Genomic DNA, 15,818 nt, shown 5'->3' with positions numbered 1-15,818 from the left:
CTTTAGACTTTCATTCAATATTCTCAAGTTTCATTCCATATATTCAGCTTTTCATTATATGTATATTCAGACTTTTATTATATATTCTCATTTTTCATTCAATATATTCAGCTTTTCATTATATATATATTCTGTCAGGTTTGCCCGGCTGCACCTTCCTCTCTTCTCTCTTTCTCGCTCTAGTCTGCTCCTTCTCACTGACTCTCTTGATTAACACACCTGTCCTGATTTTCTGACACTCTTCAGCTGCGCCTCCTTTGTCACTCCCTATTTATACCCGGCTTTACCTTCACTCCCTTGCTGGTTCTTTCTATGTCGTTAGCCTTCGTTACTTTAACGTATTGTTCTATTTTTCTCCCGTTTCCACATATGTTCTTAGTCCTAGCGTCTCCTGTTGTGTCACCTGGACCTCTCCTCTGGACCTTGGCTCCCTCAGCTCCACCAACCTCTTTCACAGGTCGATGCACAGTCTCCTCATTCATACCACTCTCTGTTACTCTTCAGTCAACCGGATCTCCACCTTGACCAGCCCAGGAGTGTCTCCTTCCCTTGCAGCCCAACCACATCGCTCCATGGACAATAATCCCTTCACTAATGTTGGTCATCACCCGGTGATATTCATTCATTCATTCTATTTTTTTGTATATAAGTATTGCACCTCTGTTTTAGCACTGTAAATAAACCCACCTACTGCACCGAAGCCAGCCGCCTGGGTCTGTTCATTTCTGCTCGCTCATAATCGTGTCGAGCGATCCTAACACTTTCCTGTGATCAGACTTTCAGTAAACTTTCTGTTGATTTTAAACAGTCCTCTCCTGTTTTCACTTCTCGTGTTTCCAACAAAAGAATTGGATTATTTTCTAACATGACAAAAAACCCTCCTTTCTGTGGAGTGCATTGGATAATTTGCCATGATGACACATCTATTCTGCTATTTCTGACATGGATTAGCAGTTACTTAATTTTGGTTATGTCATTTGAGCAAGAATTAAGAAGAAGGAAATGTGATATAAAACTGATGGTTTGTGTAAATTGAGTAATTGAGAATTTTGGGCATGTTTTGTTTATATGCAGAGGTGGAAAGTATTTTTGAGGTTGTCCTGCCCTCTACGGACAGGTATTATTGCCCCCTAGTGGCGATTGACCATGTTTATTCTGAGGTTCATGGGAAGTTGACTTTAGGCCAGGAAATAGTAGTTCATCCTGAAGGCACGAAGTAGCTGCTGTTTGTTGTAAAGCTCAAGTTGAAATCGCTCCACAGAGTGAAAAAATATATGCCTTTTTATAGTTTTCTAAATTGAATGCAATAAATGAGGTTTGAAGCCATGAATCTTTGCCGTCAGTTTGGGACTGTTTATCTACCTGCCAAACTAGACAAGGACATTTAGGGAGGGCAGAATAGAGATATTTGTACTTTACTTGAGTATTTACATTTTCTGCTACTTCAAGTCAAGTCAAGATTTTTATTTGCCATGTATGCATAAACAGACAGTCTATGCATATAGGAATTCTTGTGCAGCTCTCCTTTGGAGTCAGGTAAGGAGTCAAAGGCCAGAAAGAACACTTAATCACTTAAAATAAAAAAAAATTACATAAAGGCAACAAAGTATTAAAAACCACAACACACAAAAATAGGATAATAGTATTTTCCCCAGTGACCTTCAAACATTACACTTAGTAATTCACTCAGTCTTAAAATAAAAAGTTACATAAAAGCAACAAAGCATTAAAGCCGCAATACACAAATACTTAATACTTAGACAGAAGAAAATTATATTATACCACCATATTTATTTGGTCATTTTTGCTGCTCGTTACATTTCAGAATCAGATTAATACACAACACAGTTAAAATGACATTAAATTAAATTAAAATTAAAATGATTACATTTAAAAGATTTGATCATTAAAACAGCAAATAAGGTAGCTCCACCTTTACCAGCTCCAACATTAAAGTCATGCACACAATAACATATTATTTATTAAAGTCCAATATTATAATTTATAAAACAATGTATAATGTCCCAGTTTACATAATGAGTACTTTTATTTTTCATACTTCAAATATTTGTTTGATGAAAGTACTTTTGTGTTTATACTTATACAACATTTTGAATTAAGGACTTTTACCTGTAATAGAGTATTTTTACACTGCAGTGGTGTACACCATGCTTTCTGTTACTGAAAATTCCTGGGTGTTTTCTTTCACTCCTGATTCTGAACTATTTTGTATGAGCTAAGACTGACCATCTACCATCCCCAGTTTTCTTTTTGTGCATGTACAGTCATCACAGTGCACAATAGTAGGGCAGTAAATTAATGAAGCAGACACTAAGAGGCATTTAAAGGTCAAACGCCTGAAACCAGCAGACCCCAATAAACCCAAGTGCTCTGATAGGCTCACAGACTAGACTTTGCATCTAGATGTACATCAGTTACATACTGTATCTTATACAATACTATGCAGCTCAGCCACCTGCCTGTTGCTTACTATTTCTTCTAAATGTCTTTGGTCTGACTATCATTATCACACAATTTTCATTCATTTGCCTGTGCAAAATAAGTTCAGGATTGGAATTGGAATTGCCAGTGTGGGGTATACCACCTTTACATTCTTTCATTCTTCCAGTAGATCCACACCTCAAATCCAGCCACAAGAACTGCTGGGACACACTCACCTGCCTGTCATGAGACATCTCTTTGACACTGCTTCCCTTTGTTCAAAAGTGCTTTATTTTTATTGCAAAGAATTTTTAGACTAAGAAAATGGATGTCATGTTGATTTAGTTTAATTTTTGATGAACACTACAAAGCATTTTAGAGGACAAAAGATATAGTAAAAAATAAAATTAAAAGGCATAAATATTACACATTCTGTGCCTGTTTCTGTTTCATCATACAGGGTACATCTTGCATGTCAAGGAAAGAGCTCAGCCCTGGTGTGTACAAAAGAATGAGATATGTAAAAACAGATAACTGAAAGCAGCATGAATAAAACTGTACGTGGACTGCTTATGCTTTATTCCTCTGGTTGATAAGTGGGACCTTGAAAAATGGAAGAAGGTTTAAGGTAAAAGGTGTGATGTAGAAGCAGTATAAAATAAAAGAAAGTCAGTTCTGGGAAGAAGATGAAAAAAAAACCCACACAAGAGAACCCTACCTTCTTAGCCAAGAGCAATGACTCATTCAGACAGTATAGTTTTGGTGTATAGAAAAGTGTTTGCAACTACAGTAGCTTAACCTGTGTCATGAGTCACAATAAAGGATTTATCACTGTCTCAGATGAGGCGGTTACACGCAGGAAAGCACTACTATGGAGATCTGAAAGAGATATTTTTTAACCAGTAATTACAGTTTGTTGGCACATTTAGACACCCCTGCCTAACACTGCACCTGTTTGCATGAAGCTGAGAATGCTTATAGTTATTGATTTCTCCCACGCTTCTCTCCTAATAAAGCCAGGAGCTTGCGCTAAGGCTGTATGTGCATCACACTGAGTAAGAATATTGGAATGAAAATGCATCACGTAACTGACGGTTTCTCAGTTGAGAAGGGCATGATTTTTGATTTTTTGATTTTTGATTTATTCTTTCAAACATGTAAAGACAGTTGATATGTCAACACACATAATTTCACACATATCCAACAAATGCTAATCCAATATCAATTTGCTTATACCTAGAACATGCTTGAATTAACCTTGACGTGCCTGCAGTCTGCACTAAACATTCATAGACAACAAATCTCTGAATATCTATCTAACTAAAAAATAACCTAACACATTCTTACATCACACAAGTGATATACTAAAGAATGGTTACAAAATATACATCACACCCACAACAATTAATCATTGAGCCTGTTCTTGCATATATCTTGATTGACACATACCTTTATATTTATGTTTAAACTTGTCAATTCTAGTACTGTTTTTTATGTCTACACTTAAGTTATTCCATAGTTTTACCCCACTTATGGAAATACAAAATCTTTTTTTGGTTGTACGTATAGCATGAATTTTTAAATTTAACTGACCCCTTAAATTGTATCCCCCTTCCCTTTCATTAAATAGTTTTTGAATTCCTCCAGTTGATTGGTGTCATCTGTCACAACACAGAGAAAGACATACACACCGCAAAGAGACAGACGAGGCCCGCTGCTGTCAGCAATGAAGGCAACATTGCAATCAAGAGCAAATGAGAAAACAAACTGTGGTTCAGCTTTGCTATCTATATAGATGTCTTTGAGGTTTTCCTTCCACTCTTGCCTGAATAGTACCTCAAAGTTTGTGTACATTTTGTATGAAACTGAGAGGAAGCAATCACATGCCCTACAGTGTGTAATGAATTGTATGGTACAGTACTTGCATTTTTGTAGACGCGTAAACATGCAGTTTGTGAATTTACCATACATACTGTACATAATAAGAATACTCACAGTCTAATCTTAAAGTAAAACCAAGGAATATCACAATAGTTTGGATTAGATGAGACAGAAGTAAAATGGAACAGTGGACAGTGAAGCTGTTATCCTACTTATTCCCTTTCAGGCCATGCACATTTATTAGAGGAAAATTTTAAAAGTTAAAAGTGTTTAAAATGCTTGTTTTTGTACTTCTTGACGCAATCAGAAATAAAGGTCCAAGCTGCACTGAAACTGTATGAGCTTTAAGCTTGCATTGGTTTCACATTTTTATCTTTATTACTTCATTATTCAAGTGGGCTTTATTAATATGGCACCTTTCATACACCATGGCAGCTCAAGAGGCCTCACATATACTGAAAAAACATATTCATCAGTCTCCATGGAGAACAACCGATATCCATCTGAGACAGTGTATAGTAAATATTATCATGTTATTCATACCAGTAGTGACAGAGAAATCATCTTGATATTGTTTAATGGATGGACAGTCTAATTATCTTTACCTTAATTTATTTTAAACTTCCTGAAAACTGTGCCTCCTAGTTTAACCATCAGGCAGGCTTTGATGCTGGCTTCTTCTACATCCTACCACATCTATGAAGGTTATGACTTGCCCCACCTATCCAAGTACTCCCATACCCCAACACAGTGGCCTGTTTCACACCCCGTCCCACGGAGAAGATCTTCACCCTCTTCATGGTGGTCTCCTCTGCTCTCTGCATATTAATATGTATCTGTAAAATGATGTATCTCATCTGCAACTCCATCCTGAAACTCATTAGGACAAAGACTAAGGCATAGGTTCACTGAAAGATGGCATGGGAAAAGAAAAGAGCCATTCTGAGGAGGAAAAAAGATCAAATAAAGAAAATACATTAAAGTAAAAACTTAATAATGAAGCATTACAATGGGGCCTCTATAACACTGGTGTGTTGTACTGTGGGGTGTGTTAGTGCTGATTGGACAGTATGAGATGAAAAGAAATCCATAACGCATTAGGCTACTTGGTGAGTGAGTAACTGAATGAGTATTGGGTTGCGCGTTGAGTACTACTGGGTTGACTATGCACTCTATAGTTTATATAGGCCTAGGGGAGACTTAAGGCAATGATTCATAGTGGTTTGTTCTGTCGTCACACCTTTCCCACTCTGCCACTGAACTGAAGCGGGGGGTGGGGGGCTTGGAGCGGAAGAAGAAGAAGTTTCCCTCTCCGCTGTCCAATCAGGAGCAGGGAACGCGGGTGCCGTTTTGACAGACCCGGAAATGCACCAGTAGCTACCATAGCCACCAGGCGGTTGTGTGCCTCTCTGCTACTTTGTTGAGGGAAGTAAAGTCTGTCAGACATGAGTTTCCAGTACGGTCAGGTATTGAAATATCATATTTTGTGTTTTGGCTAGGTTAATTATTATAACAATGCAATACTGCTGAATGTATTATCTGTCTGATTGCCTAGGGATAACGTAGTAAACCCATGGTTAACATGGTAACACATTGGTAACATTAACGCTAGTAATGTTAGCTAGTTAATTTAACATTAGGCATTCGTTTGTTTGCCATGGTAAGCAGGGTGTTTTTCAATGAAAACTGGCAATTTGTGAGTAATTTCCAGTTTGGAGCAGCTTGGTTATCGCCGGAGTTATTGTTCAAGAACATGTTGCGACCCTGTTATAGTAACGTTATTACTGGTTTTTAATTGACAATAGCAGTCTTGGTTTATTTCATGTAGAAGTTAACTTACACTAATAGTTTTTGAACAAAACACAGTTGTAATATATAGGTTGTACTTTGTGTTGGTATTCAGAAACTTTATCCAATTTAAATAAATCTAGCGAGACGGGCGGTTAGTGCTGTCGCATCACAGCAAAAAGGTTCCGGGTTCGATCCTTTCTGTATGGAGTTTGCATTTTCTCCCTATGCTTGCGTGGGTTCTCTCGGGGTACTCCGGCTTCCTCCCACAGTCCAAAGACATGCAGCTTAGGTTGATTGGAGACTCTAAATTGTCCCCAGGAGTGAGTGTGTATCTACCCACAGGGGTTTCACGCCAGCGACTTCTGTGCTGGTCCCAAGTCCGAATAAATAGAGACGGTTGTGTCAGGAAGGGTATCGGGCGTAAAAAACAAATTTACTCATGCGAATCGGTGACCCTTAACTGGAACAGCGAAAAGTAGTAGTAATAGAGTAGTAGATAAAACTAGCAAGATATCACTGTAAATAAATTACACTAACGTTACAATTTAAAGTGTGTTAACGTTACTGCTAGAGTACATAAATATTATGAGCAGAAAGTTTTTAAGGGTAAAAGTAGCCACCTCGAACTCCCTACTTCAGTGTTTTATTATAAAATTATGTATTACACAACTGGATTCCAATTATTACTGAGGCAGCATCTACTCTGTAAACAGCACTGAAAATAGTGCAACAACTGTTGTTGTTGTTTTCATTGTTAAAAATCTACATATTATTTTTTCTGATTAATTGCTTTATGATATAGTCTATGAAACATCAAAGAATTACAAGAATTTTGTTGAGCTGAATGTGATGTCTTCAAATCTGCAAATATTTGTCATTTTTGACTATTGTAGTTTGAAAAACAAGCAAAACTATTAACTCTCAAAATAGTTGTAGATACTTTTTTCTGTTGAAATGACTAAGTTATCAGAATAGGCTAGTTGGCAATTAATTTTCTATCAACTAATTTGGTCCTACTACTTTGCAACCTAGATTGCTTCATGTATATAATAAGAATGTATCATACTTTATAAACTCATCACATATTTTGTTAGTAAGATCTTAATCTGCAGGATAACTGTTGCTGTCAGATAAATGGAGTAATGTACAAGTATCAAATTTTACTTTAGTGCAGTTCTTAGGTAAATGTACTTAGTATTAACCATGGTACTTCTGTACATATTGTCTAAAATCGCCTATTTATTGTTGCTCATGCCTTTTAATCTCACTACAGTGGCTATAAGTGGCTTCCTCCAGACACACACGCAGGCCTTTTATTCCCTGTATTTATCATAAGTCTCACTGAACTTTGCTTATGTCTGTCACTGTAGGGTTATCCAGGAGGAGGCAACCCACCACCGAGTGCTCCGTATGGAGGAGACAGTGGTCCCTATAGGCCTCCCCCCTCAGGTCCATATGGAGGTGCAGCTGGCCCACAAGGAGGTCATTATGGTGGTTATGGAGGCCCAGGTCAGGGAGGACAGTATGGCCCTGGTCAAGGAAGTGTCGCCAGCAGGCCATATTGGGGTTACGGAGGACAGCCTCATGGAGGGCCTTACGGACACCATGCTTCTGCAGGTAACTATAGGCTGAGACTGGAGCTGTGGACACATCCGCCATTCGTTTCATCTATGGGAGCTGAACGGCTGTATTCTGAACATGACAAGATGGCAGATCAGCTATTCTTCCCCTTCTTCATTTCTTTTTTCTTATTTTCTTCCCCCCTCACTCTCTGGTAAGATGATGGATAGAAAATGATGTACGTTCCCAGACAGTTGTGTAGAGACAGAGTTCAATTTGTGCCCCTCAGCAGGATTACACAGCTTGGAGTGATGACTGGTAAGACCGAGTGAGGGCTAAACAGAGTAAGAGAGTAATGGGTAAAGAATGTGAGTGGATGGGTGATTATGCTGTTTCTTGTGGCAGCTAATCGTTAGTCGCCTACGTTGCCATCATTTCCTGCAGGGACAAAATCCATTAGGGTCTGACTTGAGGTGTCATCTGTCCCTCTTTCCCCATCCAATTTTTTGACAGTCACCCCCCACCCTATTTTTTAATGTTACCTTTCTCCCCATGTATTCAGGTCATGGCCTCTTGCCATAACACTATGTCCTTCTTGCTGAGATGCCTCTGCATTTGTTCACAAACAGCATAGCATGTCAGTGCTGTATGTGCTAGTTGTTAAACACATATAAAAGGTGCTCAGCTGTAGGAATTATATTTGGCATATCAATTATATATCAAATGTATTCTGTGTTATAGTCGTTACCTACCATATTATTCTAGCCCTCTAAACAACAAAGGCAAAAGATTGAGTCAAGCACAGATGTATTATTTATTATGATCAAGACTCTTATTGACAGAGTCAATGCAGTTTGAACTCCTAAGATAGTAGAATAATGCTTTTTTAAATCTCAGGATAAATAAGTAATTATTCATTGAAACAAAGCAGATGCTTCATTTCTAAGAATCTCTGCTACCATTTTCTTCTCTCTGTTACTATTTTTTTCTCTTTCCCACATACATTTGTCACTCCACAAAGCCCAGGAGCTTCTATGAAAAATATCCCTGGTAATAAATATAAGGATGGGAAGTAATAAAGAGAATAAATCAAACCGGTTTTGACAGATTGAAAATGAAGAAAAGGATGATGGAAACAAGAGCATGCTAAAAAACAATCTTTACTGATGGCCACTTTCTAAGTTATTCTGAATCCTCCTTCATCCTATCGCTACTCTTATTTGTCCTCTCTGTAGGTAACATTCCTCCTGGTGTTAGCCCAGAAGCGTACCAGTGGTTCCAGACTGTTGACGTGGACCACAGCGGCTTCATCAGCCTAAAGGAGCTAAAGCAGGCACTTGTCAACTCCAACTGGTCTGCTTTTAATGATGAGACCTGCCTCATGATGATCAGTAAGTCACATAGCTGCAGCCAAATGAAATGCTCAACATAGTGGGAGGCAGATCAAGTGATAATGGATGCTTGGCTTGCTGGTAACCTGCTGAAAATGCACTTCATATTTATGCTGTTTTGAAAGTACAGTAATTGTAGGAAAATGTTTTTGTCATGTTTAGCTTAATATGCTGTCTTTTGTATTTCCTGTTAGATATGTTTGACAAAACACGGTCAGGTCAAATAGACCTACTAGGCTTCTCAGCACTCTGGGACTTTATGCAGAGGTGGAGAGCATTGTTTCATCAGTATGACAGAGACCGTTCAGGATCTATCAGTGGCATGGAGCTACACCAAGGTATCACTGTTTGTGTAGATGCTACTCTTAATTGGGATACGGCTATACAAAAACCATGATCATGACCGTGAAAAAATTAAGACCAAAAAAGTCCAAAGACTTCTCACCTGAGAAACACAAATTCTTTCCTATCTTGTCCCCACCCCCTCAGCCCTGGCTCAGATGGGCTACAACCTCAGTCCCCAGTTTTCTGAGACTTTGGTGCGGCGCTTCACCCTGCAAGGCAGGCCACCCGGCATCCAGCTGGACCGCTTCATCCAGGTGTGCACGCAGCTCCAGAGCATGACACAGGCCTTCAGGGAGAGAGACAGGGCCATGACAGGCAACATCCGCCTCAGCTATGAGGATTTCCTCTCTGGTGCCATCACCAGGCTTATGTGAGCCTGGTGTTTTTCTCCAGTTTTCCAGAAGTATCCCTACTGTACACATTGGTATGTGTACAGTACAACTGCCAGTACACATTATTCCATTTCTTGTTGCTGTAAATAGATAAAGCCTATATAGGTATTATGGTGAAGGTAGCCAAACTAAACTTTAACCAGGGAGTTATCAGCAAAGTGACTGTGGCTTCATAACATCAATCACCATATACAATACTGTAAGTCCTTCTAAACAGTCACAATCTTACCATAGATACCTTGGTGACAGTGATGGCCAGCAAGTTTCATACTTCCTAGGCCCAGTAATTGATTAAAATTATGTCAGGACAAATTAATGAGGCATTCACACATATGGAGGCAGTGTAGTTGGCTGGTACTGGGCTCTAGCGATGTTATAGTGCTGGGGTTGTGTTGTGTAGGGCACATGTTCTGCTTTGCCTGGACAGATGTCCTCTATCTAGCATTTTCAGAGGGTATTTCTATGCAATTGCTGTACATTGTATTAAATATTGCTTTGTATTGCAGTGTATGTAATTAAACAAAGAATAGAGGCACATTTTTTATTCTAACCTCACATTTAGTGGGGTACTGTTTGTAAAGCTCTGTAATTAAGTGATATGTGTGTGTATTTGTATGCAATTCTGTCTTGTACTTTAACCGATAATACACTCCACTGAGGTATATAGTATATTCTGTAATCATTGAACATGCCAAAATGCTCCTTAATTCTGGAAACAAATAAATGTTTTTGTATTACAATTTGATATAATTCTTTAAATTGTCTAATTAATAATAAGGAGACACAGAAGCTGCACACTGTACAAACTGTTTAATCTGTATTTAAAGGGTAAATATTATGTAAATGTAGTACTGTGGTAAAACCACCTCCAATTTACTGTCAGTATGACAGATTTGGTACATTTGTGTGAGCTTGGGTTAAGGTATTTTCTAGAATAAAAAAGTGTTAACTGCAACTACTTTAAGTTCAGAATTGTTATTTTATTCTGTGAAGGTGCAGGTGCAGTTGTTATTGTAGTGTACCATTTGCTTTAACAGAAATCTAGGCAAATCCCAACTTTACTCATGACCTTCAACCTGACAATGCCCAAGTAGGTTACTCATTTATCCTTTTGAGGAGGGGAGATTGGCCATACAAAAGAGCAAGAGCCCCAGTCTTCCCCTTCCACATCTGGCACGTCTCCGCACCATCTGTTACTCTGCTTGATCACAGTCTGTGTCAGGAATCCTCCTGCTGCCCCTCGTCTCATTCCAAATCACAGGTAATCCTTCAGTTTCTCTTGTGCATCTTTTTTGGTCCCACATTCATCTCCTCTTTTCCCATTTCCCTCAATCTCTCCCATAATTTGAAGATAAACTTAGCTATCTCAAGGCTGTAAGAACACTTGGTGTAATACTCTTCCTGCCATACCCCCTGCTCTGGTGACACATCACCTGGACATGTAAAGTGTGTGGACTGTTTTCAGAAGATTTACTTTGAGTATTACTATATAAGCACATCATGCAAGAAGGTTTCAGCTCATGCAGCAGGCTTTTTGTGGTTCCTGTAATTCAGCAGTGATTTAAACTAAGTCCTGATAGCCGTTTTCTGTCCAATGAGAAAAATATCCCACCACTGACCATGCCTGGCATCTGTAATTAACATGGGCAAATAGAGCATATCTATGGGGCTTCAGTTAGCATTATGTAACGCTCCACTCTGTCAGCCCTGGTCTGTGCTTTGGATTGACGATGGTTGTATTTTTACATAAAACTCTTGGCTAGTGCAGCTCCAAATGTAATTTATTAATAAACAGGAGCTGATGAAATAATCCTGGCACTGCTATGGTTGGTAAAGCAGATCTGGCACTAGCAATGCTGTTTTTTTCCACAGGGATGTGCACATTTCAGTTTATCTGACGGGACTGATCAGTTGCCTGTTCTGGCAGCTACAAGATGGAAAACAAAGTGGGGCAAATCATTTTGAAGCATGAAACATGATCACCCACACAGACCTGTTAATCACAACGTTCTCAGCCGTCATTTCTGGTAATGATAACATAAAAATTTGGATATAGCTCCATTTTTGTCATCTCCTAACTCTGCACAAATGACTACTGAATCAGAACTGCTCATTGTTCCATGACAGGCTACATTCCAGTTGCTATAGATCAGCCTTGTACACTGCAATGGCATAGTTTTATGAATGACTTTTATGCTTGGGAGCTGAAATACCAGAGCCATCAGTCATATAAATCTTTGCAAAGAATACCTAGTGATTTACTGCCCAGAAACTACAGTGCAGTATTTTCTTCCCCATATAGCCAACTCTGCCTCAAATTTACAAAGTTTCTTTACATCTCTCATAAACAGATAAAATAAATAAAGCCTTGCTAAAACAGTTACTGTCTTTATACACTATACTGGGTTCCTGTAAGTGTCCCTGTTTTATATACCAACCTGTGATTTTAAACTAAAACAATCCTGGAAATTGAGGGATATGTCATTGTCAGCATACAACACAATACTGGTGGCAGATCTGTCAGAGTTTTCCTTGAGAGGAGGACTTTGTGCAGAATGCCACTGAATAAGAAAGAGATGGTATTCTCATGACTCATTCCCTTTCACAGTAGTCACAAAGCACATGGTGTTCAGGTTATTTGATTATATGGCAGCCTATTAGTTTCAAAGCTTAAGATATATTTGAATAAAATGAAATTGATTTCTGTGGTGAAATAGTTTTGTTTCTGACCTTAAACTGAATGTGTATATTTGTCCATTTTATATAAAGTAATTATTACAAAGTACTACACAATTAATTGTGTAATACCAACCATTATCAGTATCAGCAATAGCATTAGCCTAATTAATGTGATCCCCGTCGGGTTACCTAATTAACAGAAGAATACAGTTGATGAATGTTTTGGCAACGCTCATTTAAATGTAGTGTACAGATTTTACCACTAACATACTGAGGAAAACGCAGCTAAAGCCTTCTTCAGCAAGGCTCATCGGTCAATGAAAATGAAAATAATAAAAGACAGTAGAACGTCTTCCTAGATTTATAAAATATGTAAATGAAGGCATTAAAATCGAAATTGGAAAATGAAAGATTTAATAAAAATTAATCTGAAACCCTGTACTAACCACCATATTGGCAAATTGTTATACTGCCTTGTTTGTTATGTATATTCTAAATAAAGCTTAAAAAGAAATTTAAAGAATTCTAACGACTGTGTATAGAGGACTACGTAACAGTTGATGGCGATAATGCTCATTATAGTGGCAATTCGTCAATAAAACGAGGAAGAAGAAGAAGAAGATTAGCCAATGATGTTTAAACAGGAAGGTTACAGACGGTCATACGGAAGTAGCATTCGTGGTTGACCTACTGCTGCAGCAATGTGCTAACGGTAAAGGTGAGTTTGAGGACTTATGATAAAACAAACTGTTGCGAAAATAAAAAGATATAAGCCACACACATTGTTTCTGCAGTTAAATGTAACTTACCATAAGGTAGCTGTTTCCAAGTAGATTCGCAAAATGCCAACGCAGTACCACTTTATAATTCAGTAAACCATAGTCCTATTAGAAATGTTGGCAATTAAAACTATGTCCTATATTTATTTGGCGTTTTAAGTTTTGCGCCATTCTCTGGTTAACTATAGGTTAATAGTTGGAAAGACGCCACGCAAAACTCCGTAACACATTTGGCCATGTCACATGTATTTGTCTTTCATGTGTACAAAGTAAATCACATGTAATCTAACATAAATTAATAACGTTTACCAATCGGGAAGAACCACTTTTCTATTCGGCATATGTGCAACACACTTAAATTACCATTACACTGGATGGTACTTGTATTTATGTTGTCGGCTGAGACGGTGAAGAGGACATGGGAAGGATAGACAGGACAGCTCTTTTTTTATTATTATTAATACCCAAAAGAATCACAGGCTGAATTTCAAGTACCTCAGTACCTGAGTTGCCAACATAATTAACAGAAAGAACCTCTACATTCTTTGTCTAATGGATACTGTTTTTCCTTCACCTAGTTGCTTTGTTCTCAGGCCTTACACAACAATGTGATATTTTAGTAAAACAAACACCACTACGTAGCTATAAAGCTGTTGCTGAACTCATTTATGCTGTCATGTAAATAGTTGTGTTTATTCATCAGAATCAGAAACCACAGAGGGGGGACCAGCGGAGATGTGTTTCACATTCTGAATACTCAAACCTGAACTAGTGAGGGTAAGATAATGTAAAATCTAATATGTATCCTCTCTATGAATGGATGGCACTTATCTATTTCCTCCAGTGCTATGACTGTAATTACCCTTTTAATGTAAACTACAATCCTCTTACCCTTATCAATTCTTCCCCATAAAGCTCCTGGGAGCCACAGTCATGTGGCCTGTAGTTTGGACAGCTTTGCGAACCTATGCTCCTTATGTCACCTTCCCTGTTGCTTTTGTGGTTGGAGCAGTGGGCTATCACCTGGAATGGTTTATAAGGGGGACCCCCAAACCTCGAGAGGAGGAGAAGGGCATCCTGGAGCTGAGGGAGGAGAGAAAACTGCAGGAACAAGCTGGTATGGACAGCACACAGGTGCTTAGTCTGAAAGAGAGACTGGAGTTTACACCTAAAGCAGCTCTGAACAGGAACCGGCCCGAGAAGAGCTAACCACTGCTGGTCTGACAGACTTATGTTTGCCCTGTCTCAGTGGAAGAATTGTGCACTGGATGCAAAGGTGGTAAACCACATGGCAAAAACACCCAATTCCATGAAACCACATGAGTCATACATCTTCCTTTCTCCAAATCATCAGTACTTAGTCCTTTATTGAGGCAAATAAAGCTTATATGTGCTGTATGTCAGGAAAAACATGGGTGTAATCAGTAACACTCATAATGACTGCATTCCATTTACTGTATGTGAGCCATTTCCAGGAACATGGTGTTGTGCAGGGTGGCACAGCAGTGTGGTGGTTAGCGATGTCATAGCAAGAATGCTCTTGGTTCAAGCCTGGGCCAACCCAGTGCCTTTCTGTGCATGTTCTTCCTGTGCCTGTGTTGGTTCTCTTTGGGTACTCTGACTTCCTCCCACAGTCCAAAGATATGCAGCTTAAGTTGATTGGTGACTCTAAATTGCCCATAGGAGTGAGTAGTGTTGTTTGTCTACATGTCAGCTCCATGGTAGACTGGTAACCTGTCCAGGGAGTACCTCTCCTGTCGCCCAGTGTCAGCTGGGATTGTCTCTACACCCCTGAGACCCTATTTAGGAATAATCAGTATAGATGATGGATGTATTGCATTGTGTGTGCTTGCTGAGTGGCATTGTTTATTGGGACATGTAATGGAACTCAGCCATTAGTAATGTCATTAGCTACACCTGTGGTGCTTTTACTGTGACAACTCAAAATGTCTGCTGTGATAAAGGTCTATAACCTGAGTTGCTTGATTTGATTGTTGATTATTTGGCATGAGTCTGGAATAAGTTAAATAAGGTGTAAGGAATAAAGTAAATTATTTGTCTGCAAACTGTATGCTCACACACGTACAACTACATCTTCCTATGGATACAAAACTCAGTGTAACAGCCTTTACTCATAACTATTTGTATAACTGTGGAAGTGAAAACATTAAATGTGTATGAACATAAAATGATACTTAAATCTACCTGGTTTCCACTCTCATTTTGCCTTCATTTCAAAATAAGAGCACACTTTTATTTAAGATAACCTAAAGTTAACCTATAGGTCCGTTTAAAGAACCTAGTTAACTGGTTGAGAATTAATAGGATAATTTTATCATGATAGGAACATATTAGTTTGGGTTAGTTAAACTGTGTCTAAAGAGCAGGGCACACTAAATGACAAGTAAACCTGCATTTGTGATGAATAAGCCAGCACTACAGTAGTGACTGATGCAGCGGGTACACAGCTCCCATTTGGATACAAATCACAGTTTGTCTTGCTGTTAACTGGCATATAAAAACATTCTTTTTGATACAGACAGTAGAAAAACAGCTTA

General features: G+C 38.6%; 2 protein-coding genes across 2 annotated transcripts; both read left to right on the top strand.

The window, feature by feature from the left end:
* Nucleotides 1-5,662: 5,662 nt before the first annotated feature.
* Nucleotides 5,663-10,686, top strand: pef1 (penta-EF-hand domain containing 1). The gene is made up of 5 exons (XM_020623867.1): nt 5,663-5,789; nt 7,485-7,731; nt 8,910-9,065; nt 9,260-9,403; nt 9,555-10,686. Exons 1-5 carry the CDS (start codon nt 5,769-5,771, stop codon nt 9,782-9,784), a joined length of 798 nt encoding a protein of 265 aa, XP_020479523.1. The 5' UTR covers nt 5,663-5,768; the 3' UTR covers nt 9,785-10,686.
* A 2,406-nt stretch (nt 10,687-13,092) lies between these two features.
* smim12 (small integral membrane protein 12) lies at nt 13,093-14,895 on the top strand. Its single transcript, XM_020623866.1, has 3 exons — nt 13,093-13,199; nt 13,964-14,037; nt 14,176-14,895. The coding sequence occupies exon 3, from the start codon at nt 14,194-14,196 to the stop codon at nt 14,467-14,469; it is 276 nt and encodes a 91-aa protein (XP_020479522.1). The 5' UTR covers nt 13,093-13,199; nt 13,964-14,037; nt 14,176-14,193; the 3' UTR covers nt 14,470-14,895.
* Nucleotides 14,896-15,818: the final 923 nt, after the last annotated feature.

This window comes from Monopterus albus, unplaced genomic scaffold, assembly GCF_001952655.1.
Source record: "Monopterus albus unplaced genomic scaffold, M_albus_1.0 scaffold313.1, whole genome shotgun sequence".
NCBI lineage: Eukaryota > Metazoa > Chordata > Actinopteri > Synbranchiformes > Synbranchidae > Monopterus > Monopterus albus.
This window is presented reverse-complemented; position numbering and strand designations above follow the sequence as displayed.

What these genes read in the sequence shown, in the direction of transcription:
- pef1 (XM_020623867.1), top strand. Translation starts at nt 5,769, where the DNA reads ATGAGTTTCCAGTACGGTCAG. An exon ending in TGAGTTTCCAGTACGGTCAG is followed by an intron (nt 5,790 to 7,484) that starts GTATTGAAATAT and finishes CTGTCACTGTAG; the next exon opens with GGTTATCCAGGAGGAGGCAA. An exon ending in GACCTGCCTCATGATGATCA is followed by an intron (nt 9,066 to 9,259) that starts GTAAGTCACATA and finishes ATTTCCTGTTAG; the next exon opens with ATATGTTTGACAAAACACGG.
- smim12 (XM_020623866.1), top strand. Translation starts at nt 14,194, where the DNA reads ATGTGGCCTGTAGTTTGGACAGCTTTGCGAACCTATGCTCCTTATGTC.